At 42.6% G+C, this 26168-nt stretch overlaps 1 protein-coding gene across 1 annotated transcript in view; it reads right to left on the minus strand.

The window, feature by feature from the left end:
- LOC138488874 (dynein axonemal heavy chain 11-like) overlaps positions 1–26168 on the minus strand; it is a 2478284-nt gene that overhangs the window by 372410 nt on the left and 2079706 nt on the right. The window contains exon 47 of the mRNA XM_069616234.1: positions 8489–8616. Coding sequence (XP_069472335.1) covers positions 8489–8616 — 128 coding nt within the window. The remainder of the gene's footprint in view (positions 1–8488; positions 8617–26168) is intronic.

Genomic DNA, 26168 nt, shown 5'->3' on the forward strand with positions numbered 1-26168 from the left:
TGGAGGCATTCATTGTGGCAGAAGGAGCTGCCTGACTTGGGTGTGACCGTGTAATAAACCGCAAAAGATCAGACGGTTCCAGAATATAAGAGGCTTTTTGCCATCAAGAAAATCGATGAGTGTTCGTGGAATAATAATTGTGATAACATTTTGCATTATGATTTGTGTTTTCCTCCTGATTATTATTGCATTTAGACATGATATAAGAAATGATACAGGCATGGTGGGTAACAATGAAACATCTACTATTGTCCCCAATGACACAAACAATATTCTTTACAATCTTACAAGGCACCTATTTTCAATTTAAAAGGGATGTTGGAGAAGACCATGAAGATATAAATACATATCTTGATAATTTGTCTCATTTAAAAAATAATCTATCATATCAGCACAAGAAGGAGGTGGGAGAGTGAACGTCAGATGAAAGCTGCTCTGTGTGTTCCTTAATACTGTATATCATGAACGCAGCAAGGACATGTATTGCCAAAGAGAGGCCTGCACATGATGCAATATGTATCAGTCATCTACTAGCATGTGCAACCAGAGAGCAATTCGAAGGAATTTGAAGGAAAATGGGTAACTTTATGATGGTGACCAAGAGGAACATTTCCATAAGAAGATACTTATGTGAAGACAAATCGAATGCAAAGTGGGATGGGATGGACAAGCAAAAAACATATGTATCCATCCCAAATTTTAGAACGAACAAAAATTGTTGAGATGAAGAGGATGGATTGCTCAGATATAACTGAGATATCAGGAGAACCCGGATGCTGGTAGAGACCTCAGCTATTGGTATATGTGTGTGTTGCCACCAGCACCGGATGGAAAGAAGGACTATTATCTTGCCCTGCACACTTGTTGAAGAATGAACCAGTAAGCATAGTTCAAACACTTAATGACAGATGCCTAGAATCATGGGTCAAGTACTCTAAGTTACTAACATGGGACAACAATGAAGCAGGACCAGTATCTATAATACCACTAAAGAATGCAACAACATGCTTCAAGAATGGAGGCTCAGTTGTGGTCAGAGAGAACAAAGGATGTGGACAGATAATCAAGGTCCCAGGAATGAATGGATGAACTGCTGTAATGATGGACCGATATTGGGCCTGTCGATCCAGAGCTTACATGCAGTTGCTTAAAATTAGGGAGGAGTGTTTTCCATTGTATTAATACATGTTCCAGCATTAGTGATTCCTCAAAGTGATCTCAAACTTGATGGATTACCAAAAATGAATGAACATCAGAGGAGGAAGAGGTAGCATATTCTTCGCCGGCTGAAAAGGGAGAACTACTTCTCATCAAAATCAATAAAGGCCTATGAAGACATTACAGATGAGCATAAACTGTTCAGCAAGACGGCAATGATTATGACATCTATATTGATGCCAGGACTCCAGATTGCAGTAAACACCAAGTGGCTGCAGATTACCAGATGGTAACTGTGTCAGATGATTAATGCAACAATAAAATGATTCAATGCAATCGGAGCAGAAATAAGAGCCATCAGGATGATGACATTCCAGAACAGGTATGTTCTGGACTTAATTACAGCAATGGAATGAGACATGTGTGCCAAGGTCGGGCCTTCTTGCTGTACACTCATACCATCCCATGATGGAGAAAATGAAACCCTGACAGAAGCAATAACTATGCTGACGACTCTGCATACAAAGATGGAAGATGAAGCTGATGAGACAGCAGGAGATGACTGGTTCTCATTTCTATAGTCATGGATTCCAACCTGGCTGGTGAATGCATTCAAAATACTTGGAGCAAAGCTAGTGTTGGTATTGCTAGGATTTTGTCCCGTAAAGATCATCTTGGGACAGTGCCAGAAGACAGCCAAGAAAGCTATTGGGATGAAGATAATGATTGATATAGATGCTGCAACTGGGGAGCAGATGCAAGATGTGGAAACTACCCATGAGAATATAAAGAAAAGCATCCTTGCACCTCCAGGAGCGTAGTTCTCGTATCCTAAGGATCATATAAAATATGTAGAACATCGGATACTGTCCACCATCAGGAGAATGCTGTCACATGGCCTAGAGTGTGGATGAACATATAAAGAATGCAGGTCACCTGAGGGGGGTGACAAAGATCTGGAACCCAAAGAAATGACAGTATGAAGAGATGATAAAGGAGAATGAAGAGGAGAATGTGGGTGTGGACTCGACCAAAGGGGGTAATGTAGAGGAGCAGGTGGACGCATTTTCCCTCACTCACGCCCTCTCAACGTCATCATATTGGAACAGTAGGAGAAGATATGGCACTCTATGTGTTGTCCCTATACTGCATCGAGTGTACCAAAGACGATATGCACTCAGATGGCCATGATAGGAAAATGGATGTCAGCTTGTCTAAAGATTCAATCCAGCTACCTCAGAGGCAGACCAGGGTTACAAGTCAGGAGATGCTGGAAAACAGCTTAGTGTGCAAAATGAAGAGGAGTCTGTGTTGGCCTGGGATCAAGGATGCTATTTCAAGGAATAATTGCAAGGCACAAAGGAAGGCAGATGGATAAGCCATAAATGTAAGACATATTTCTCTTAGATTAAAGATGAAGGAGACATTTACAAGTGCCAAGTATTGGACAATTAACAATGGATAAGGCTCCTACAAGATGCAGTGAGCAAGTCTCTAGAGGCTGAGATGAGCAATGATACCCAGCATAATTGAATCAAATAGCAGTAAATAAGAGGTCAAAATGGACACATTTGTGGTCTCTTCACATGCGATTCAGCAGTCGAGAACAAGGGCTATTCATCAAGCTGTGGATGATGATAGTGATGTGCTTATACTCTGTTGAATGTCTCAGAACAGAGAGCAAGCTACAAGGTCAAATACAGACCAGAAACTTTGGCTGATGGTCGGACTGATGAGAGATGATAGACTAATTGGGAAAGTAGGGAGTAATCTGACCTGATTCAAGCACTTGGGTTTGGTTTCGCTTACGTGCTTCTAGCCGAGCTGAAAGTCCAAGGTTAGGTGGGAATGCCAACCAATCCGCGGGTTTATGGGGCAACCTGCTATCCAATGTTGCATAGACCACTCCACTGCCATTTTGTCCACTATAATCAGTATTATACATATTCAGATGTAGTTTGAGGCGTGCCTTACAGATAAGAGATAGCCAATTGTGTACTAACCCCTATGTATTCTATAAGTAGATATGTTCGTTCCCCTAACCAATCCCTCCTTCCAATAGGTTTTACAGTTTGCCACGTAGGATGACATCATGGATAACGTATATTGGGGTATAAAATCTCTCTGTAATCAAGTTTGTGTGAGAGTAGTACTTTTCCATATTCTTTGAGTCGGTCCGGTTATTTGGTCTGAGATCATTATTGATAATTCCATCTAGAACAAGAGACGCTTCAAGGTGCTAGAGCACAAGTTAGAGCCATCATGGCAATGGGTAGAGCAGCAAGAGCAAAGCAAAGAAATAGGAGTAGTCATAGTTGGAAAGCAAGAATACAGTGACATCAAAGAAAAAAAGATTAGGATATACGAGAGCACAGCTGGATTAGAGGAGGAATAAAATGAGCTACAGTGGTAAGTTAAAGCACAAAACCCAAAATGTAAGGGACGGGCAGCAACCAAAAGTGGAACAACCATTAGAGTCAGGCATGAGAGAAAAGAGAAACGGGGCTATAGAGCCATCATATCAAACAGTGAAAGCCATAAACAAGATAAACAGGATAACGGCACAAACAAGAACAAATAGGTGTATGATGCCCTTAGAGCAGGCACCCATTGAGATGGACGCACTGGATGCTGATGCCTTAAGGAAGCCGATTAAGATTAGAGTTCAGTGAGTCACATGATCAGTCACAGGACAGCTGAAGTAGTGCAAGAGGGGGGACCAAGACTAAATGGGCTGGTGAACAGCCAGCGCTTTGGTGTAGGTAGGTTTTAAAAAAGGGATATATTCAATGTACCGTTCCCAATGACATCTGACACGGTGGAGGCATCACTAGACAACTCGGAACTCTGACATTGAGGTTCAAAGGGGTTATTTTTACAAACAAAAGAAGCAAAGTGTATGGGGCGGGCTGGTCATAAAAGAGGGGAACAATCCAGAAACATAACGTAAGAACTTTCTGCTCGCATAAGAACCATAATTCATACCTTTATTCCTATCTGCCCTTGTACTACTTCTCTTCCCTGTCAAGCGAAAATAACAGACAGTCTCTGGTGTTGCAAGTGTTCCCTGGGCTTCTTTCTTGTCTTGGCTGAGCGGTAGCTGTACCATCTTCAAGACAAGACCTACGTCTTCCAAGTGGTCCTTTCCACCTGTCACAGCTAAAAGGGCCCTGGGTTAATTGAACTGCTTTCCAATGCCTGTGTGTAGCTGTGCCAGGCTTCTCTGGGATTGTGACGAATGGGGCACACATACCAGGCAAGGGTACCACTGATCTCTGTCATATTCAGCCACAGTGGGCCTCATTACAACCTTGGTGCTAAGTGCACCAACTTTACCACCATGGTGTAAACCCTGTTTACACCATGGTGGATGGCGGATTTACCGCCCCATTCCAAGGTGAGTGGGGCGGTAAATCCCCATTTCCCATTTTCCCTTCCCCATTCCCATTTTTTGCCCCATAGGGCATAATGGGAGTGGGGAAGGCGCTAATTACGCCGCCGTAAATTACGGCGGCGTAATTAGCACCATGGCAGGTTAGCGCCATGGATTTTAACGCCTGCTAAAAGCAGGCGTTAAAATCAGAATCAGGCGTTAAGGGTTAACGGTGGCGTTAACCCTTAACGCCTGAGCTGTAATGAGGCCCAGTATGTGTAAACACTGTAGTGGCAGCCATCATGCAGACTCCTCCTAGCATGTAGCCTCTCTGTGTTTCGTTGCTTCCCTGCAGTTGTTCACCTTGGTTTCTAATATATCGTCAGTGCCCCAAAACACTGGGGCGACTTTGCTTTTTTCTCCTGACTTCCTACTTTTTCTCTTTCCTCATATATATCTCTTAACGTCTCCCTCCTCCTTCCTAGTTGTCTATGGGCCTCATTACGACCCTGGCGGAAGACCATGGTTCTATTAGCACCATGGTCCATGCCGGTAAGTTACCGACTCCCCCATGGAGTAAAGGGGAATTACCACCCCATTACAAGGTTGGCGGGGCGGTAATTCCCCCTTCCTCCATGGCCCTTCCCCATTCCCATTTTTGCCCCATAGGGCTCAATGGGAATGGGGAAGGCGCTAAGTATGGTGCCTCAAATTGCGGCACCGTAATTAGCACCAAGGTCCCTTTGCGGGTCCTTACTTTAACGGCTGGTCTACACCAGCCGTTAAGGTCCGGTCCCGCAAAGGGACCTCGTAATTAGGCGCTAATAGGTTAACGGCGCCGCAGCCTTTTACGGCACCATTAACCCATTAGCGCCTGGGTCGTAATGAGGCCCTATATGTCATTAACTGGGTCCCAAACCCCTTCCATCTCTACACTTCTCTTTCCTCTCTCTCTATGCATTTGCTTGTGTTACACTCTTCTTGTACCCCCCCACTGATTTTCCTCAGTTCCTTTTCTCCTGCCACTTCACCATTCTTCTCTTAACCACCTTCCCTCCAGGTTTTCTTTACTTCTGGCTCTTCTCTGTTTTCATGGTTTTTAATTTTTTTTTTTATTTGTGTTTTGATTTACAACTACAACAGAAATAAATCTTTCACAATTACATCCAAAATCATACAAAATTCATAAGATGATAAAATTGTACCAGGGTATATAACACAAGTAGTCTTTGCAAGGGGAAAAAAACAGATTATTAAGACAAGTGTTACACACCTTTTCTTACACTTATCTTCTACTTTATACATAGGTCACCAAGCCTATCAACCAAGTTGGAAGGAGAAGAAGGGAAAAGGGAAAAGAACCTTTTATCCATCTGACGTAGCCACTATCGTTTTGTTTCCTCTTTTCCTACCCCATTCCACTTAGCTTCTCCAAAATTCTGTTTTCATGTCTTTCCACCCCTCTGCTTTTCTCTCAGGCTTCCCTCCTGTGGTGCTCTTATCTTCCTGGCCTCCCCCACTATTGTCTCTGGTTTTTCCTTTCCTTCCTCTAATGCTTTTTTCCAAATTCCCTGGAATATAGCTGATAGGTGCCATTCACCCAACGTTGCTCCTCCCTTTTCTTCTCTTCCATCCTACTCTGCTAGTGTCACCCTCCTTTCACCTTTCTCCTTGTCCACTCTCCCGATCTCTCTTGCCAGTGCTTTCCACTCACCCCTTCTCCTCTCAATTTCTACCCACCTTCCTTTTTTTTCCTCTTCCTTCCTCTACTGCTGCTCTTTGGCCTTGACTTCCCCTTCTGCTTGCTCTCCGCCAATCTTTTGTTTCTCCATCGTCACTGCTCCTGGACATCAGCGCCTTCCTCCTAGGAGCTCTTTCCCTTGGCATTGAGTGCCGAGCATTTTTATATCCTTTTCGGATCCACCTCCCGGGCTTTGTGAATTCTTGATCAGTGCCAGTCGCCCAGCCCAACCTGCTGAGTATAGGGATTGGATCTCAAAATGCATACTGCTCTTTCCCCTCTCCTCTGATTGCTGCAAGTTCCCCGATGTGAATTGGCTGACTGACAGTCAACAGTTTATCCTGATCCTTCAAGTCTGCAAGAGTTCTCCCTTCAAGCTTGCGGGCTTGCACCTGGGAGCTGGCGGGTATCTATACAGGGCATTGTTCCAAAAAGATCAAATAATTCCGTAAGGATTCAGCAGAGCAGGATTCACTAGTTGGGCTAAAACAGGGGCTTATAAGTGAATGGTGTAATAAATCAAGACTAGGGAGAGTGGACACACCCCTTACTAATGAATTATGACAGCTTTAAGGGAAAAAAGGATGGACAGTCCTTTGTATAGGGGTCTCAGGGTACCCAGGTTAGGTGGGGAGAGGTTCTTCAAAATATTTCGACCTCCCCAGATCTGGTAAGTGGCACCTCCTTTCTGATTTCCACTGGTTAGTATTCACCTATCAGGTCTTGGGATCCTGCACTCGGTTTCCTCCTATTGTGGGGTCGCCTTGGGTTCAGTGAAAGGATACTTCTTTTAGATCTAGTGATGGGCCGGGGAGCCCAGGGTACCTACTGTTTATCAGCCCCAGGCCCTAAATCATGAAGCAGGTAGTAGCAATCCAGCCTCATCACCAAAGCCCAAAACATGGGAGTCCATCATATCACTCTGTTTATGAAGTCTTTTGGGGCCACAGAATCCCCACTTATAGTGTTTGCCCCCCTTGAGGCCATTTCTCCACGGGACAGCGGTGCAAAGGGTGAAGAAAGAAGGCTTGAATGTAGCATAGGCAACAGGGGTAAAACAAAAAAAACATAAAATATCTGGTGTCCTACCACCACCTCACCCACTCCAGCCACGTCCCTCATGCTTCCCCATTGCCCTCTCTAAACACCAAAAAATTCTTCTCTACCAGGCAACCACACTCTTCCCCCTCGGCTGCCCACCAACCAAAATAATGAGAAATGATGTGGCCTCCCACAACGTTCCTGAACTCACAAGTGTGTTTCTTCTGCCCAAAAAGAAAAATAGCACCTGGCATCCTGCGGAACTCTGCCACCTCCTTCAGGTTTACTTCCGTCTGCCTCCCAGTACATAGGCTGCTCCTGACAGTGCTGAAACCGTGGGCCTGACACTGTGATAGATGTAGAACCTCAACTCAAGTGCTGTTAGGCAGCAGTAAGCCTGTCACAGTGACGTACCAACTTCTGCACGTGGGTCGTCTTTCTGACAGCGCAGGAGCTATTTGCCTGTTAAACTGACAGGCCTGCCGCTTTCCCTCTGTCACAGAGCAGCGTTGGACTCGGCCGTCATCTTGTCAATGTCACACGCTTGCCAGAGCGAGGCTCCGGCTATAGAGAAGAACACACTGCCTCACCTGCTTCCTTCGAGCCAGAGGAAACTGGAAGGAAGCAGAGGAAAATATGTCACACCAGTGAAATTGACGTGCCATCAGTGTGTAAAGAGGGTACATCATGTAGAAAAAATGTGTCTGACAAACACAAGAAAAGAATTCCTGATGCCTTCAGCCACCCTCTCGCACCTCCCCTATGGCTCCTGCGCCTTCCCTTGCAGAAGACACTGCGCTCTGCTCTCTGTATAGATTAAGCAGGGGACAGTAACCTCAAGCACACATGGTTTCAGCAGCCCCACTCTTCCATTAGGTCCTTGAGGTAAGAGGGGCGAGGGTGGCCATTGAGGCATATCTCTTATAGTAGATCTCATTAGTGGAAAGTGAAAGAGGTTCACAATAACTTTCATTGTGCGCGGTTGCGACATTAGGGTGGCAGACAACAGCTTTCAATTATGACTGCCGCTCCCAATGCATACTATATTCACACGTTCACAGCCCTGTGCTGTTTCACCCACACAGCTTTTTATGGCAGCAGCACATGGCATTCTGAAAATCTCCCAATTTCTCAACTGCAGCGCTGCACGGATAACACGAGTAGGAACGGCTTACTTGAAGTATAACCCAGTGTCCCTCCTTTGATGCCTTCTCCATTGCTATTTCTGCGATGACTTCTTGTCCTTGACCCAACGATATATTGTGCAGTTTTCCCAAGTCAATGGTGAATCCAAGCTTGTTTCCTAAACAGAACGAGTAATGAGTCCCGCATCAGACGCCTCCGCATGCCAACAAAATGCATTTAACAAAAGTACATCCACATCACTCAGAATACAACGACACAATTCAAAAACGAGGACGGGCTCGTTTTTTGTCCAAAGAACAGATTGACGAGATGTGAATGCAAAGTGAAGGATAGACTAAAAAATACAAGAAGCAGGAATCTGGCCTTCTGGTTACCCTAGTACAGTGTTGTCAAACTATGTGTGCGCGCGCGCGCGCGTGTGTGTGTGTGTCTGAGTTACCCCAGATGAGCAGCATTTCTACAGTGCAAAATTAGCGGCATTGCCATCAACTTGTGTTTGTCATTCACTGGAGATCATATGTACTGTAATATCTTATGTTTGCCAGACATAGATAAAGCAATTCATATTGTAAAGTAAGCTGGCCTCAACAATTGAAATTCAAGTGTTGCCCCTCCACCCCTTCTTTCTCGCCATGCATACAAACACGCTGCATCCTTCCTGGCATTGGATCAGCTGTGCAGCAGAAAGTACCCTTTAAAACATAATTACAAACAAGCCTAGGAAAGAAGAAATAGCAGTGCATTGGTATCGCCCTCTTCTTAGTGCTATATTTTGCTGTTTTTAGCATCATTGTATTTTTCGATTCCATTTTGTGCTTCAGTGGCTACATTTTAAGCGCTTGGAGATAAAAATATTTATCTGCGCCGCAGAAAAGAGTCTCACCCCAGGGACTCTCCTGTCATCATCCACTAGAAAACTATAAGGGGTAAAATGCTAGAGAAACAGGAACAAGGTCCCTTGCGGTGCTCAGGTGTCATGGATACAACATTTCTGGGGAGCGTGAACTTCAAACGTGATCTGTGCGTTTGGCACTGTTTCATCTCATTATTTATCTGCTGTATCAATTTCTCCTTTTATTCTTCTACTTAAGAAATTGATTTCTTGCTATTTGCCCTTTTTATGGCTTTGTGTTGCTGAGCAGTGTAGAGAAAAGGAGAGAGGGGAGAATTTCCAGAGCAGGGAGAATTAAAGATGGGTCTTTAGTTAATGTAGAACTACTGCAAGATTAGTGAATATGCTAATGAGCAGGCTAGAATATTTTCGCTGGCCAAGCTTACAGGCGTCCATGTCCTCCTTTGAACACCTTTCTTCAAGTGCATGGAGAAGTAGCCGAATGGAAACTAGCCCTATATTTCTCAAACCCCACTATGAATATTTTAGGGAGTAAATATTGCACAAAAGGTGTGGGGTGCATTTAAGACCCCAAACAGAAGTCCCTTTCACATGAATGGCAGGCATTTAAACCCTGCAACAAAAACGGCTTGGCTTTTGCTTTTGTTTTTCACGTAAAGTTAAAGAGCCATGTGGAAAGGGGCCTACCGGTCATTATTAATGGACAAGCAGCATTTAATTTACAAAAGAAGGAGGCCGAGGGAAAAACTTCATAAAGGAAAACCACACTTCCAGCCATGGATGTCACATCTCCCATCTAATTACCCCCCGCAATAGAATTGTGTGCTGAAGATGTGGAAATCCCACTGTTCCCCAGACTGGCTGGCTCTGAAGGCAGTTAAAGCAGGGACTTCAAGGGAAGTCATCCTTGGCTGGAGCATGACTAAAAGCTGTGAAGACGGGGCACCCACTTCAAAGAGACTCAGAAAAAACCTCTGGTCACAGGCTGGCCCAGGGAGACGGATGGCTGTGCTGGATGAAGCAAACCTCCCATTTGCTGAACATGAACACTCCCAATTAATTTAAAAGACTACTATCTTTTAGGTATTTTGCACAGCAGCCATACTGTGGATTAATTTCATTTTGTTACAATTCTTTATGTAATTGCCAGGCGAGTTTGGGGATATAAAATGCACCTATCTGTGGCTCCGGGAACCGTAATGGCCAGTTAGACTATTTTTCTGGTTGATCTGAACATGTTCCAAATATGAGAGTTGGTGAAAAGGTGGAAACAGAAATAAAGAATATGCTTAATTACTTACATCTTCATAACTGTTGTGCATTTTATGGAAATGACAATTTGCCACATGTCCGTGCTACATCATATGGATTTGGGGGTCAGTTTATCTAATTCTCCATGATCAGCTAAAACAGAAAATATGTTTGGTATGGCAGTTGCTAGTAAAAGCTGTGATACAAAAGAGTTTTTGCCAAAAAATTGAAAGGAGAACAAAGTATGATGAGGAATAGGAGTCGACAGATGTTGCTCCAAGCCCTGAAACCATTCCTGACTGAGGGTGGAAAGAGAAAGGGTAACTGTACAATCCTAGTGGCAGGGATAATTGCAGGGTATTTCCCCAAGATTGTAAAATTGGTGATGTAATGTATGCTATATAAAGGGGGACTGCATCAGGACAGGGAACACATAAAAACAGGGGAGACAGAAAATAGAGGAAGACAGGAGGACAGAGGGAGGGCTGCTGAAACGAACCATCTGACAGCTTTAAGGAGACGCCAGAGGAGATTGCTGAGGGTGCATCTGGGTGGAGCCAACTGTTTCTAGGAAGGCCTCAAAGCTCATTGGGTCCTGTGGTGAAGAGCGGGAGGCCACCTTTGAGAGTGAAGTGACCAGACCCCTGGCCTATCTTTCAAGAGTGTCCTGAGATGCAGCTGGCTTTCCTGAACATTAAGCAGATGCTTGCTATGTAAGTAGAACTAAGCCCTGGAAAACCAAAAGGTGTCGTAGGGGTCTGCTTGCCTTGAATCTTTTCCCTTTATAGTGGGTGGAGGGGAATAACTGTGCAGATACTTACCTTATGTAACTAAGAATATTAATTTAATTAATTCCCCATTTGGCAGAACACTATGCGGTGAATTTTGTTAAAATTAAAAATGACAAAATTTACAGGAGAACAGGGTTGATCGCTTATCTTTAGTTGTTATTATAGTGGTAGGGTCAGTTAGGCTTAGTTTAGACCATGGATAGATTCTATTAAGACATTCACTGAAGACTGCCAAACACCGTAAATAGTTTTGTTAGGTTGGGATATATTATAGGATAGAGAAAGTTAGGCCTTTTTATTTTTCTTTAATAAACCTCATAGTGAAATGACTTATCAGATTCTGCGTCCTTCTTCTGACCCACCACATATGGTGTCACGGGTGGGATTGGTACCAACTGATAAATGTTGGGGATCCATACACTTTATCAGGTTAAGACCCAAGACCAAAACACCCTCAGTTGTTACCTCAGAATCCTTCAGCTTTGACCTACAAAGTACTACCAAGATCTAAATACCCCAGGTGACAGATGCATAATTCCCACTGGTCTTACTCTAGCCCCTCCAAAAAAAAGATATACATAAGGTTGGCCTGAAAGCCAAGGTTATCATGAAGACATCGGTTGGATGTGATGGCAGGGATTATTGACTCAGATTAGAGGGGTGACATTAAAGAGCTCCTCCACAATCATGGGAATAATCCCTATACAGTGAAGGAAGGGGAAAAGATAGCTCAAGGGATATTGGAAAAAGCATTTTTCCCAATTCTCGAAGAGGTAAACCTCCAAGATGAAACAGAGGCTCACATGGATTTGGGGAAGCAGATCTTCCCAAGGAGGTGAAACCTCCCCAAGAGATAGAAGAGGCAGACCTGCCCCACGATTCTTCCACTTTGCAACCAGTATGGCCCCATGTCACGTTTATATTTCCACAAGATTGTCCCATGCAACTGATTGTTCCTGGCTTGCCCCATTCCTATTTCAAATTGGCAAAATATATTCCTGATGTTACTGATTGCATCAGACTTGCCTCATGCCTTGTTCACATTGCCACAGCTAGTTTATGCCTTTTTTACATTGCCACCAGAACTGCCCAGTGCCACTAATTGCATCAACATTTCCCCAATGCCACTTTCACTTTTCCCCTAGAATTACCTAGTGCCACTGATTGTCCCCTGGTGTTCCCCATGCTTCTTTCACATTTCTACAATAACTGCCCTATGCCATTGATGTTCCTCAGACATTCTTCTTGCTGCTTTCACATTGCCCCAAGAAGGGTCTTGTGGCAATAATTGCCCAAGATTTCCTACAAGCAATTTATTGTCCTCAGACATAGCCAAATTCACTTTCATGTTGCCTCAAACACGTTATTGTCCTTAGGCTTGCTGCATGTCACTTTGTTTTTGCTCCCATTATTACCCCATTTGTCTGATTGCCCCATGCATCCTTTACATTGCCACACAACATGCTACCTCATGTGAATGCCCTTCACAGACGCACCTTTGTGTACCTGTACACAACACAATTATAATTACTTACCTATGGCCAGTGATGGTCTCCTGTCCCTTGGTTGGGCCTAGCATAGCACTCCCAGGCACCCCCTGACTGGGTGATGGGTCACAGAATAATGTGTGATTCCCTTCTGAGCTCTCTCCCAGTGGCCCTGCACTACCTACCTCCCTATGCTAAAACCTCTCCCTGCATTTACATCAGTTTTGGGTGGGGACAGCCAGATGCATTGCTAGGGGGGGCCAAGGGGGCTATATACATGGGTACTTTGTTTGTAGCCCTGGATAACAACTCAGGGGCTACAACCAAGAGGCTGGCTAGCCCCAAGTCACAACAATCCCAATATTAGCTTAACCCCAGATCTTTTCCAGACCTAGCAACACTGGGGACAGCAAACTGACCACACACACATCCTGTGATAGTCGGAATAGCGTTCAGTCACAGAGCACCTTTCCCACCCCTGCGCATTGAATTTGGACCAATGTTAGGGAAATGTGCTGCTTACTTTATCATGTGGCAGCCCATTGTTCCCAGAGACTCTCCTATTGAATGCACATATGTGAGTGGCAGAACTGCACTAAAGTGAAATCAAAACCCCTGACAAATACAGTTCAAGATATCAGTGAGCCTCAATTAAGTGCATTTGCAAGGAATCTACATTTATGTAAATAAAAAAAGCAAAGATAGTACACTGCCACTCATTTTCCATTATAAAGCAGAGCCAGAAAGAATAGGAGTGTAGATCCCTATGTGCGCCCTCTATCTATGGCCGAATGCTTGAATTTTAACAATCACAGAGTACAGTGATGCATATATTTATTTGGCTATATCTATATCTACATGTCTATATCTTATGCTGTGTGTGACTTGACTTAAATGGCTAAAAATACATATATGTATGATTTCTTCTACATATATATAAGCAGAATTCTTTCAAATGTAGAAGAAATTACATTGCCACATCAGAGTTCTTGAGAACGAAAACCACATGGACATTATTATTCTTTTTATTTTTTTCATTGTATTTGGTTTAGCAAAACCTTTATAAACAATAACTTATACAAACATATATAAAATAACTCTGAAAAGAATACAAACACTTAGATCAGAATCATATACAATTTAAACAAATCAAAATTAAAATGTGCATTCATTCGTAAAACGACCTGGAGAAGAGGAAAATAAGAAAAAATAAAAAGAAAAGAAAACTAATCATTTGACCAAATTAACTGTCTATTATCCAGGCAGGGTCATGAGCCCACACACGTTAATTAAACATTTAACAATCGCCAGTTTTAGGGGAACAGATTTCCTGTGTAGCATTTCCCACCATACAACATCAAGATCGATGTTCTCTGGGTTGGTGACAAATTTAACAAAGGTGTTAACACGTTGTGACTTAATTACATTACATTCTAGCAGAAGGTGTCTCAAAGTTTACCTTTTGAAAGAATTTTTACAAAAACGACAGGGAATACGTTTACCTTTGTCACCTTCTCTAATTTCCTGAATTTCTCCAGTCATTAGGACATTAAAACGAAATCTCGGGTAAACAATACGCCTAATGGGGTCCGGACATTTTAAGAGATATGATTCGGGGTTCCCCATGAGTTTTCCATAGGGGACTAAATGGTGATAGATCTTTGATGCTTGCACACACTCAATCGTGGAAGCCCAATCTTTATACTGAAGGGCACGTTTGGTTTTACTGGGATTGGACAACAAGGTTGTATATGATGATACGATGTTATCCAATATTTTTAAACAATGAAGATGTAGGGTTGTTAACCATATTGATTTCGATGCGCTTGTTCCCATTAGGATCCCTATCTCAGCAAAGAGACTGTTTTGACTAAGCCCAACCAGGTTTCTCTACAGTGTCAGCCTTCTCCATCGTACCATGCAGTCTATCGATAACAGGCCCAATTCATATCTCAAAGCAGTTAACGGAACACTTTTCGGGAGGTAATGAATAACCCTTTGCCAAATTTTGGATTCTAATTTATAGAGAAATAATGAAGAAAAATCGGTAATACTTTGAGCCCGTAGATGATTTTAGGAATACTTTTTTGCTTGTAAAGGAAGCAGAGAATACTTGCAATACTTTTTTGCAACTTTTTTCATCTGAGGTACTGAATTAAGTACTCTTTCCAACACGCAGTTCCTGTACAAGTAGATTTTATTGGTGTCAAAGACTGAAAACCCAAATAGCGCATTGATCTAGTTCTTACAAACATATGATTTTGTATAGTTCATTTGAAGTATGGGATTTTTTTCTGCTTTGTTAGGCACATTATAACCAATTTTTTCTCATTTATTAGTCAATGGTTCCTTATGTAATGTGAAAAGGCAGTACGTTTTCGTTGTAAGCCTATAGGGGTACTATGTATTAGCAAAAAATCATTGGTACATGCGCACCAAATTTATTTTGGTTATCTCTATCTTGGGCGAAATTAAGGAAGATTCGTCCATGATCTTTCCGGAATCCGATATATAAAAATTTAAAAGTGTCGGCCTGAAAAAATTCAACCCTGCCGAAGAACATTTGATGTTTTTATCAGACGAGATAATGTTCTGTCTACATTTAACCTGGACTGTAGACCCCTCGTGCAAATTAATTAGAAGTGCAAGAATTCCCATCGGAAGACCGAGATGTAAAAGCTTGGACCATAGCAATATTCTGTCAACCTTATCACATGCTCGATTGCGGTCATACATATTGGGGTAGCTGCTTTCTTAAATGCCTTCTCCAATTAAAGGTTGAAGATCAAACTTCCAATTTCAGTCCCCACACCTTTCTGAAAATCAAACTGTCTATTGGTTAGGATTTTATTAGAATCAGCCCATGCTACTATGTTTTTAAGCAATAGTCCTGCAAAAATGTTGTATTCAGCATCCATAATTGCAATGGGATGATAATTTAAAGGAGACCCTTTCTCTCCTTTCTTATAAATGGGTACAATGTACGAGATGTTCCAGGAGGTAGGGATGTGTCGTTTCAGCCTACTATCGGAGAATAGTAAAAAAATCACTTTCGCCCAAATCTCCGGGTTAGCTTTTAGGTTTACATTTGCCAATCCGTTTGGACCGCAGGCCCTGGATGGATTAGAAGAAATTATCTGTTTTTCAATATCTAATATCGTAAAATCACTTTCCCATGGGTAATTTGTGTATGCCATCAATTCCTCAGGAAAGACAAATTTACCTACATATAAAGAATCAAAATGAGAAATCCAGGTGTCCTCCATAATACAGTGGAGGGTAACCTGTGAGGATTCCAATTTATTTATTAGGGTCCAAAATTGGCGTCCTGTGCTCTCTTTCAGAGTATTAAGCATCGCTTTGTTGTCGGCTTGTAGCATTGAGGCCTTATGAGAACTCAGCCAAGTTTTCCATGCTTGTTTTGCTGCTCGTAGATTTTTAGATTTTAGTTCCTGATTTATTGTGCTATTTGAAATACTCCTGATCTTTCTGTTTAATCAGTTTTATTCCTGTCTTACTAGAGGATCAAATACGTGTAACCTAGGGGATTTAATCGGTAGACCATCCATGCTATTAATAGAATTAGATAGCATAGACTTCAGATATTCTGGAAATGAGGCAACTGAGAACAAAAGTTGTCTTTTAGCCAATGGATTCGTTTGATGTTCATTGATAAATGTTACATTTAGTTTGCTCGCATTTCCCTTGTGCCTTTTAATGCGATTCCCATGGAAATTTGTTATCCCTGTATTTTTAATTTTATCTTTTTCGAGATTGTTTAATTCACTGGTCAACTCCAATTTGAGAAATTTATGATCGCTAAAGGTGGATTCTACCACCACAATATTTGTGCAATAGTCGAGCAATTTTGTAGATAAAAACACGTGGTCTGTGCAGGACGTTTTTGAACCATGAGACCATGTATGCGCCATGAAGGAACTATTATACAAGGCATTCAATATGGCCTTGAATTTGTTTCCTTGTGCTAAGTGGCGCTCCTTCAATTGTTTGGTTTGATGCGCTATTCCACAGCGAAATTGCGCCACAGTTTTTTGTTAGTCCAATGCCGTAGTATATCTCAGCATTAAAATCACTGACAACTATAATTTGTAGTCCTTTGAATTTCAACATCATGCTGGTAAAGCATGCGTTTATTTTTGCTATGAAGTCTGCCAACACCTCAAAAGGGTTCCAGTAAATATTTATCACCAGAACACTAGAAGGATTTATGGCAATGTGAAGCTCTAGGATCACCGCCATTGCTCCGTTTGTAATATCTACAGATTACAAGATTTTAGTTCCTGCTACGTTTCTTAATTGCAATTAGCAGTCTGCCAGAGGCTCTACACCGATTGCCTTTCTTAGCAAACTGATGGATGCTTTCATAACCATCCAATTGGAAATTTGCTGTCACCCAGGATTGCTGGAGACAAATCACCTCAAATTATTTGAATTTTTCACACAGGTCAACAGATGTTAAAACATTACTATGGCTTCTGGAATTCCAGGACAGAAAACTGCTTACTTTCGAGCAACCTGGAGGATTAAAGATTTTGATGCAAAGATTTAATTTGGGAGATCGATTCCCTAAGTGAGAGGGCTAGCCATCTTCACCCTTGGTCCTCCTCCCCCTGGAATACCGGTCTCCCATTCTTAAAGTCCATGCCATATTGCTCTTGGGTTTGTTGTCTGGTGGGGTTCTCATCCCCAGCCCTGCTAGTTCCAGTGCCATTACTGAAAATAAGGATATCTTAATCCATTCGATTAAATTGTTCAAGTTCCCACAGTATCGCTTCAAATACGTTTCTGGCGTGTAAAACAATCCTCACGTGGTCCAACCTAGTGGGATGTACAAAGTCTATTAGTTTTAATACCGCGGAAGAGATTTGTCTTAGTCCTGGGATGTAATTCATTAAAGATAAGATGCGCACTCTGTGAAGAGAGGGTGGCCCCCCTCATCCCAAAGGTTTTATAAAAGAATACTAGGTAAGTCTGGATATTTTATTTTCTGCCATTTCACATAACGTAGATCGCTGTCATTAATATGGTTAGGTAATGTGGCCTTATATTTAGATAGTGCAGGATTGATTTCCGGCTCAGATTCTTGATTTGTCAAATGCCCGTCCGACCCCGACAAATCCAGGCCTCGTTCAGCCATTACATTGTCCATGCATGTAGGTATAGTTAAGGGCTTTGTCGTCTCAATGGGTCGTGTGGAGTCTCTCAAGTTAAAGTCTGCCCCTGATTGGCCATTTCTGAGTGAAATTATGCCTTTGATTTCTAGTTCTCCTAGGCTTGCCAGTCTTGAGAGGATCTCCATTAAAGTGGATTTAATGAGATTTGTAAGCATTTTTTGATTGTCCTCAAAACTATCCGTGTCTGGAGTATAATGATTTGGTGATGCGACTTTAATTTCCAACTTGGTTTCTTGATTTGTCAAATATTGATTCAGCCCGGACAAATCCTGGCCTCCTTGTGCCCTAGCCTTATCCGCTCCTTTAGCTATCAATTGGGGCTGACTTTTCTCAATGGGTCACGTGGGTTGTCCCACTTTATCTTCTTCCCCAGATTGCTTATTTCTTGACAAAATGCCACCATAAGCACACTGTTCACATAAAATTGGCATTCCTGGGAGAAGGTCCATCAACATGGATTTGATGAGGTTTGTAAGAATTCTGTGATTCCCCTCACTATTTCCCATGTCTAAAGTATGGAGATTGTGATTTTTGGGAACTTTATTCAGACAGGAAACCATTTTTTGGGTTTTTCCTCGTGAATTTCCTATTCCATGAATCACCTGTCAAAGTGGAGCCCTGTTCTGGTCGTAGGACTGCAATTTGAAATCAGTTATCTGCAGTGAATTTTAGCTCCCACTTGTCCCTGGTGAGTTAATATGTATGGTAGGTTTGATGTACTAGGTGTTGCCTTCTCTGCTTGAGATCCCTCTAGGCCTGATATAATAGGTGATTATAATCTGCTTGATATAATCTTCTCATCCCTTGGCTCCCCTGTAATACCAGGACTATCTTTCCTTGAAGTTGATTTTTCTACCATGTGGTAGAACGTAGAAAGCTGAGATTGTTTTGATTCTTTTAATTCTGGTAAGCATTTACCTTCAATTAGTTGTTTCATGGTAAACTCATTTGTGGTGCTATTGGGAAGACTGAATTCACCCTGAAGTGTCTTAATTTGTCCATAGTTTTTTTTTTGAACTTATTTTTGTTTTTTTGTTTTTACTATCAACAAGTGTAAAGTTGCTCTCGTGAAGTTGTAAAGCCCTTTCACTTTCTACATCAAGCGGGGCGAGGTCCGAAATAGTAACCTCATTTGTTGAAATATTAGCTTTTTGTTTATTGGTTTCTTTCATTTTTTGATATTTTTGGTTTAACTTTTTTTCTTGCCTAAAATCCAGGTATTTTTGACGCTGTGAAAGATGGATAACCTTTGAGTATAAGTTGCTTTCACCTAAGTAAACATTGTTAACAGTTTCAGTTATCTCTCGGTCAACATCGCTGTTTAACAGCAGCTCTGTAAGAGCAGAAGGACTATCAGGGGAGTTGTTTGATGGAGAGACCTCCTATCTGTTGACAGACTTGTATGCCACAGAGTCAAACAATAGAGAAATTGTGGAGGCTAATTCGGCAAAGCCCAGCTCTAGATTAGATACTTTATCGGAAACTCCTATCAGGTGTTCCAGTATTTTCGCATATTCAGTGTCGTTTGGAAGTCGGCCATTATTTGGTTTTGCTGACAATGCGTCAGCATAGGATGTTGCGGGGAGCAAGTCTAATCTGAGCTCATCTGTTGTTAATAGAATCAATTCACTTGGGTCCTTAGAATCTATATTTGGGCCCAACGTCGGAAATAATTCTTTAGGGCATGGGCAGCCCCTTATCCCAATACCTTCTGAGTTCGGCGCTCTTTCCAACAGGAAGCCCTCCAGTTTGTTTATCTTATTTAAGGTTTCTGAGGCTAAGTGTTTGAGATCTCTGATCTCCAAGTGTGTTAAATCATGACCCTTGTCCAAAAGGCTTACTATTCTAGTTGTCACGGGACAAGTATTTTAAAGGTTTTCATTTTCGGCAGTAAGTAATGAACTTGTTCTAGATGCAATCGGTGAAGCTTCCTGTGTGGCAAAAGGGTGCAGATCTTCCATTAGGGAACTAGACATTGTAACATGAGTGGCCCCTGATTGCGTTTTATAGTCCCCATTTGGTGCCAAATCTGAATGAGCACCTTGAAATAGGGGATCGGGGGGCGGAGGGTAATGGGAAGTTACTTTTTTGGCCAAAGTCCATAAAAGAGGATGATTCCCCTTCCCGTGGTTGAGTATGAAATGGATGCGTTGACGGGTGTGGAGGGGCCTAGAGATAGTCTGGTTCTTCTTCCCAACTCTAATTTTAGAGCGGGGGCCATCATGGAGATATCAACTATTGGATTAATGTCAGTTCCTAAACTAATATCGTATGTGGGTGGCTGAGAAAGATCTTCTTGAATACTCAGAAAACAGTTTTGAAACGGCTGTGCCAATTCTAAAGTGTTTTCAGAAGGGGATGGGATTATTTCATTTTCAGTTGAGCTCGAATTTTGGCATGCATGTAATCCAACTCCACCACCTGTAATATCACCACCTTATGGGTTTCAAAGTCCGGCAAGATGGTAGGTTGCAGTCTCAGAGGTGGAAAGTCTAAGGTACGGCTTAGATTTAGGGATGGTGCGCTAGCTGCATTAGCTATATCCTGGATTGACTCTAACTGCAGCTCAATTTCTATGCGAATTGGTACTTTTGCAGTCCACGCACAGACTTTTCCGCTTCTCAATAGAGTAGCCATTGCGGAGCATAATGAACACTGTCAGTTGTGAGTTTATGTTAACAAAAATTGTGAATACAGACCAAAAATAAAATGTGTGCACTACCTTAGGCTTAAAGATGTATTTCCGATTTTCGCACAGGCCAACAGATTTAATTCCGAGGTGAGTGTTTGAATAATAGTGGCACACTCCCCACTCACCCTCTCAGCCAAAGAGCAAACAGATTTTGAAAAACACTTCGAAATGCACACGCGAAATGCGCAGGCACAGAGTGTTTTATGGGGATTCTGGGTATTGAGGGGGCAGAGTCTTTACTCGCAAAGGATCTAAGGGTTAAGAGAAAAATTCACCATTAGTTTCCCAAGGCACAATTCTGTTCATATGCAGACAAGGATTTGCGTGATACCAAGCCCTGTCCAGCCCAGCCTGACCAAGTCCAGCCCAACCCAGTCCAACCCCCTTGCCACCAAGTCCAGCCCCCAAACACCTCAAACTGTTGGATTTACTCTCGTAACAATATTTACTTTGGTAGATGCAGTTCTAAGGGTGGCAAGTCCTTATGGCGTTTCGCCTCCTGGAAAGATTCTTATGCTTCCTCTTGTCCTTACACGATTGCAAACTTCGTTCCAGCAGTCGTTCCAGGCAACAGCAAAACACTTTGAAAAACACTTTGAAATGCACTTAATTATATCAAGTCTTGCATGGCAGTCTAATCAGGTCAACAAAGGTTTCGTCACACAACAGGTTGCATATATATTCACTGAAAAAATCTTATTTAAGATACAGTTAAGTTGCACAGATTTAACGCAAAAAACCCCATGAAAATTAGCGATGTGGGAAGTCATGACCAGCTTAAGTTGGTGCATTCCCTTTGATGTACCTCACATGTCCCCCATAATGCTAATTTGTATATCATTGTGATTCTCTTCTCTCATATTATGCATGGGCTCATGGGCTTTGCAATGGGAACGCGCCGAGTTATGCTGGTCATGACTTCCCATATCTGCTGAATTTGAAGGATTTTGTTGCCTTAAATCTGCGAATTTTAACTGCACCTTAACTAAGTTGTTTTCAGTGAATTTAAAGGGTTTTGTTATACCATCGTTTTTTATGGGACACTGTCCACTATACATGTCTTTCAGACCCACTAGCCAGGTCCTCTGGCCATGCCCACTGCATATATTAAAACACTAGCAGGCCACTAGCCATGGTCTACATTTCTGTCCACTGCACATGTTCCCCCAATATGTTTCTTTCAGACCCACTACTTTTCCTTCTTACTCAGTAGCCATGACTATTAGCCTCTGGCTGTTACCCCTTAACATGTAGCTTTCTTACGGTCCCACTAACCATGGCTTTCGGCTGTGTCCACTTTCCATATTGCACCCCTTGACATGACCAATCAGGGACACGATTTTAGAACATCATTGTTACAACTGATCTTTATTATTATTGTAAACTATCTCTGGGGAAGATAGAGGAAATTAGTTACATATTGTATCTAGTGATAAGCAGGGAGAAACAAATTTAGAGACACAGGACGTGAGATGGAGATGTTTATGCTCTCCTCCATCACCACCCACATACACTGATGAGGATTCTGAAGAAAACGATGATGATAATGACCAGGATAAAGGGGGTGACCCATTTGAGTCCAGGCCTCAACACATGACTTTGGAAAACCAATGATACAGAAAAGGATAAGGGAAGGGTAATGCCACGCTTACACAGACAGGAGACAAGGTCAAAGGACGATTGTGGACAAAGTACCTACTAGCAAGCATGGACATCAGGGCCTTATATACAAGCATACTGCAAGATCTGGCACTGACTGCATACGTGAAAAACCTACCATACTGGAAATACAACAGCGGGTGCCAATGGAATTCCTCATTGATCTCTTGATGATCACCTTATAAAACAATTATTTTGTTTTTGAAAATGTCTTCTACCAACAAGCATGTGGTACAGCGATGGGGGCAGCTTTACCCCCAGTTTGGCCATCATTTTTATGGCTCAATTTGAGGAGCAACGCATCTACTCCAAGGACAACCCCTATAGTCACAATATATGCAAATGGAAGCATTATATTGTTGACATTGTACTCATCTAAAGAGGTTCAGTAGAGACATTGGAGATGTTCCTCACATGGCTGAATGAATGAGACACAAATATCCAATTCACCTTGGAATTTCCTGTGCAGCAAATCTACTTCCTGGATCTCAACATTTACAATTAAATTGATAAATTGAAATGCAGTCTCTTTAAGAAAAGCACTGACAGGAATACGCTATTACACTTCACTAGCTTTACCCTGACTACTTTGAAAGAAAATTTACCACACGGGCAATATCTGCAAGGGAGGCATAACTGCTCATCAGTTCAACTTTTTCAGACACATGCAAACAGTCTAGAAAACAGACTCAAAGCTAGGGTATATCCAAAGAAGCTCCTTAGTCATTCACAGAAAAGAGCAAGATATACTCTGAGGGAGACTTTACTAACCCCCATGGATCAAGCAGAAGAAACAACACAAATGACATGCACACTTACCTACTGTAACAATACACTACAGTTGAAATAATTAGCGAAGACATTCTGGCCGTCCAACTTGCGTTGCCAAACAAGCTGCAACATAGAAAGGCCCTCAAGAGATTTAAGTACCTCAGAGAGTACTTAACACACTCAGTGTATAAAAGATAGTCAGCCAAAAGAATTTTATGGAACCTGAGACAGGTGATCAGCCATTATCCCTGTGGATCCTGCACAGCGTGCAGGTTTTAAAGAAAAATTAAATCTTTCCCCATTGATGGAAAAGGCTGGGAAATTAGACAATGCTCAAACTATAATGCACAGACTGCAATTTATTGCATAAAATGCCAATGTGGCAAGAGATTTGTGGGCCAAACAAGCAGGCCCATTCATAAGAGAATCATTGAACACAGATCATGAATCAGGTGTTGGACTATGACAGCCTCACTGGTGGCACATTACGTGGAACAACACCACACCTATGGTGGGTGCTTGACACAGTCACTACATCTCTGAACAGTTGAGGTGCCCTCAACCATAAATAATCTTGGTGGATGTACAGACTAAGGATACATGTGACTGGCCTTAAAGAGGAACCCCCAAGATTCAACTAAGAGGGAGGCAAGTAGATTAGACTACTTGGTAAATTTGAGTGCATCATCCAACCATCTGGGGACTACTTAACTGACAACCCTGTATGATGCTATGGTTGCCGCCATCTGTGCTGGGCCTGGGCGCCTAGATAATACACCACTGTAAAAATAAGGTGGTCTGACATATGCATTCAAGGGGTCCAAACCCAGACACAGATTGTGACTATGAGGGACCAGGCTTAGGGGCACTTGGAGGATTTACACACCACTGCTCATTTACAAGGCTGCTAGGACAGCACCAGGATCACATGACATGCCATTTATTATAGACCCTGTCACCTAGGAAAAGGTTAGGCCCAGCTTCATTCTTGGGTCGCTATTCAGAGCTGCAGACACTGCATCTGGTAAGCATCCCATTTGTTTTCCTGACCGGGGTGCATGGAGATGGTAGGCAGATTATGCCAAGACAAAGGGACACAAGAATAAAGTGCTCCACATCTTGGTTGTTCTTTCTCCCCTACAGCTATGCGTTGGCCGTACAAGCAGGATAAAGAGAACATACACTGAACGTTCCCTGAACCATTTGCTGGGTGAATTCAAGAATGCGCTGTACACACACATTTTCTATTACATGTGTACAATTCAACACACGCGTGGGGGGCATTGCATAGCAACAGCAACCCCATGCAGTGTTACTTTCTGGAAGCTAAGCTATTGGCATTCAAGCCGAACTAAACCACCAGCTGGTTTCTAATATTGCACACATTCAAAAACCCTTGAATAACAGGCTCCGCACTTCTGACAATGAATGGCATATGTGCCTTTATAATCATACGTTCATAACTGCACAATAGCAGGTGTAGCTGCCGAGTAAAAGCAACAGGATACAATAATCGAGCACCCTGGGCTTGTATTATGTCTCCCAACATTTATTTATATATTGACATTACACGAATAAGAGATCCCGGGATCGAAGGATGTATAGACTCCATGACTCACTGGTCAAATGTAAAATGTGCCAAACAGTGCATAACCGCGCAATTTCAGAAATATATTTTCTATATGGATCTCATGCGGGTTAAGCTATCTAATAATAAGAGTCACATGTTAAACAGGCAACATTATGGACCGCATATCCATTTTAACAGGCAGGGTTTCCTGTTTTTAGGTGCACACTCAGGTGACCCAGGCATAGATGCATGTCCAATGCGTGTTGCAACACTTAATGTTGGGAAAGAAATTAACCTATCCCACCCGCCTAGGCACTTTAGGGTGAGGCAAATCGCATGAGGAGACCCGTGATATACTAGGGGGCTAGGGTGGATACTAAGAGACCACACACGCACATTATATTACGCGAATTGTAGATGTTTAGACTTAGTGCACGCATATAAACAGGCAGCATTTTGTATCCATGGTAGAAACATAGGGCCTGCATGGAAGCGGCTTAGACACAGGCCACAAACCTGATGAAGAAACCGGAATAGGGCCAAGCGCTGATGAGAGAGAAACCTGCACTTTCACTTTCACAGAAACCCTCCTTCGTTCTAAAACTGTTGCCAATACGTTTATCCCGAGAAAAATGTATCCTGCAAGGCCATGAGATGGTGCTAGGCACCTCGCTGTCCATGTTATCACAACCAGGCCAAAGCAAGCATCCGACCCCCACCCAACCAACTACAAGTTATAGCCCCTACAACTGTTTGATTCCCAAGAGCAGGCAGGAATTCTGCAAAGATGGCTCCTGCACGGCCACTGGGGAATGCACATTCTTTGGGACTGGTCGCTGTAGATGATTGATTGATATTTTATTTATTTCTATTTTATTTATTTAGATGGGCGCGGCCACTTTGGAGAAGCTTCCTGGACACCTCCGCAGGTACGGTGGGCACTGGGATCATGTCAGGGTCAGCAAATGAAGGCACGCCCCTAAACGCTCACACCCGAAAAAATGCAACCCACTACGGAAAAAAGGCCAAGAGATTCTTGCAAGGATAAAAAGTTTTAATTGAACAAAAAATAGGTGTGCCAGCAAAGAACTCTGTTGCTCGGGAATGTTCTGAGCAAAAAGGGTGCAAGCAAGAACCTAAAAGGGAGCAGAGCGTCATTCATATACAGTATAAACCTGTGCGGCTGGTTGGTGCAACCCTATGCATGGTCAGCCTACGCCATAGGGGATGCCAGACGATTGGCCGCAGCCCCGTCTGTCTGTCTTCCATCACGTGGGGTCAGCTGGCTGTTAGAACCCTGTGACAGAGGAGTTTGGGTGAACACGCACACGTGAGTATAGCCTTGCAAGTGATAACACGTAGGGGACAGATACATGGGATAGTGGGAAGAGCCTGAATGCGCAGAGAGTGAAATAAAGTGTTGGTGTGTTGTGGGTATGT

Source organism: Ambystoma mexicanum, chromosome 9 (genome assembly GCF_040938575.1).
Source record: "Ambystoma mexicanum isolate Mex_15411 chromosome 9, UKY_AmexF1_1, whole genome shotgun sequence".
In the NCBI taxonomy this organism is placed as follows: Eukaryota; Metazoa; Chordata; class Amphibia; order Caudata; family Ambystomatidae; genus Ambystoma; species Ambystoma mexicanum.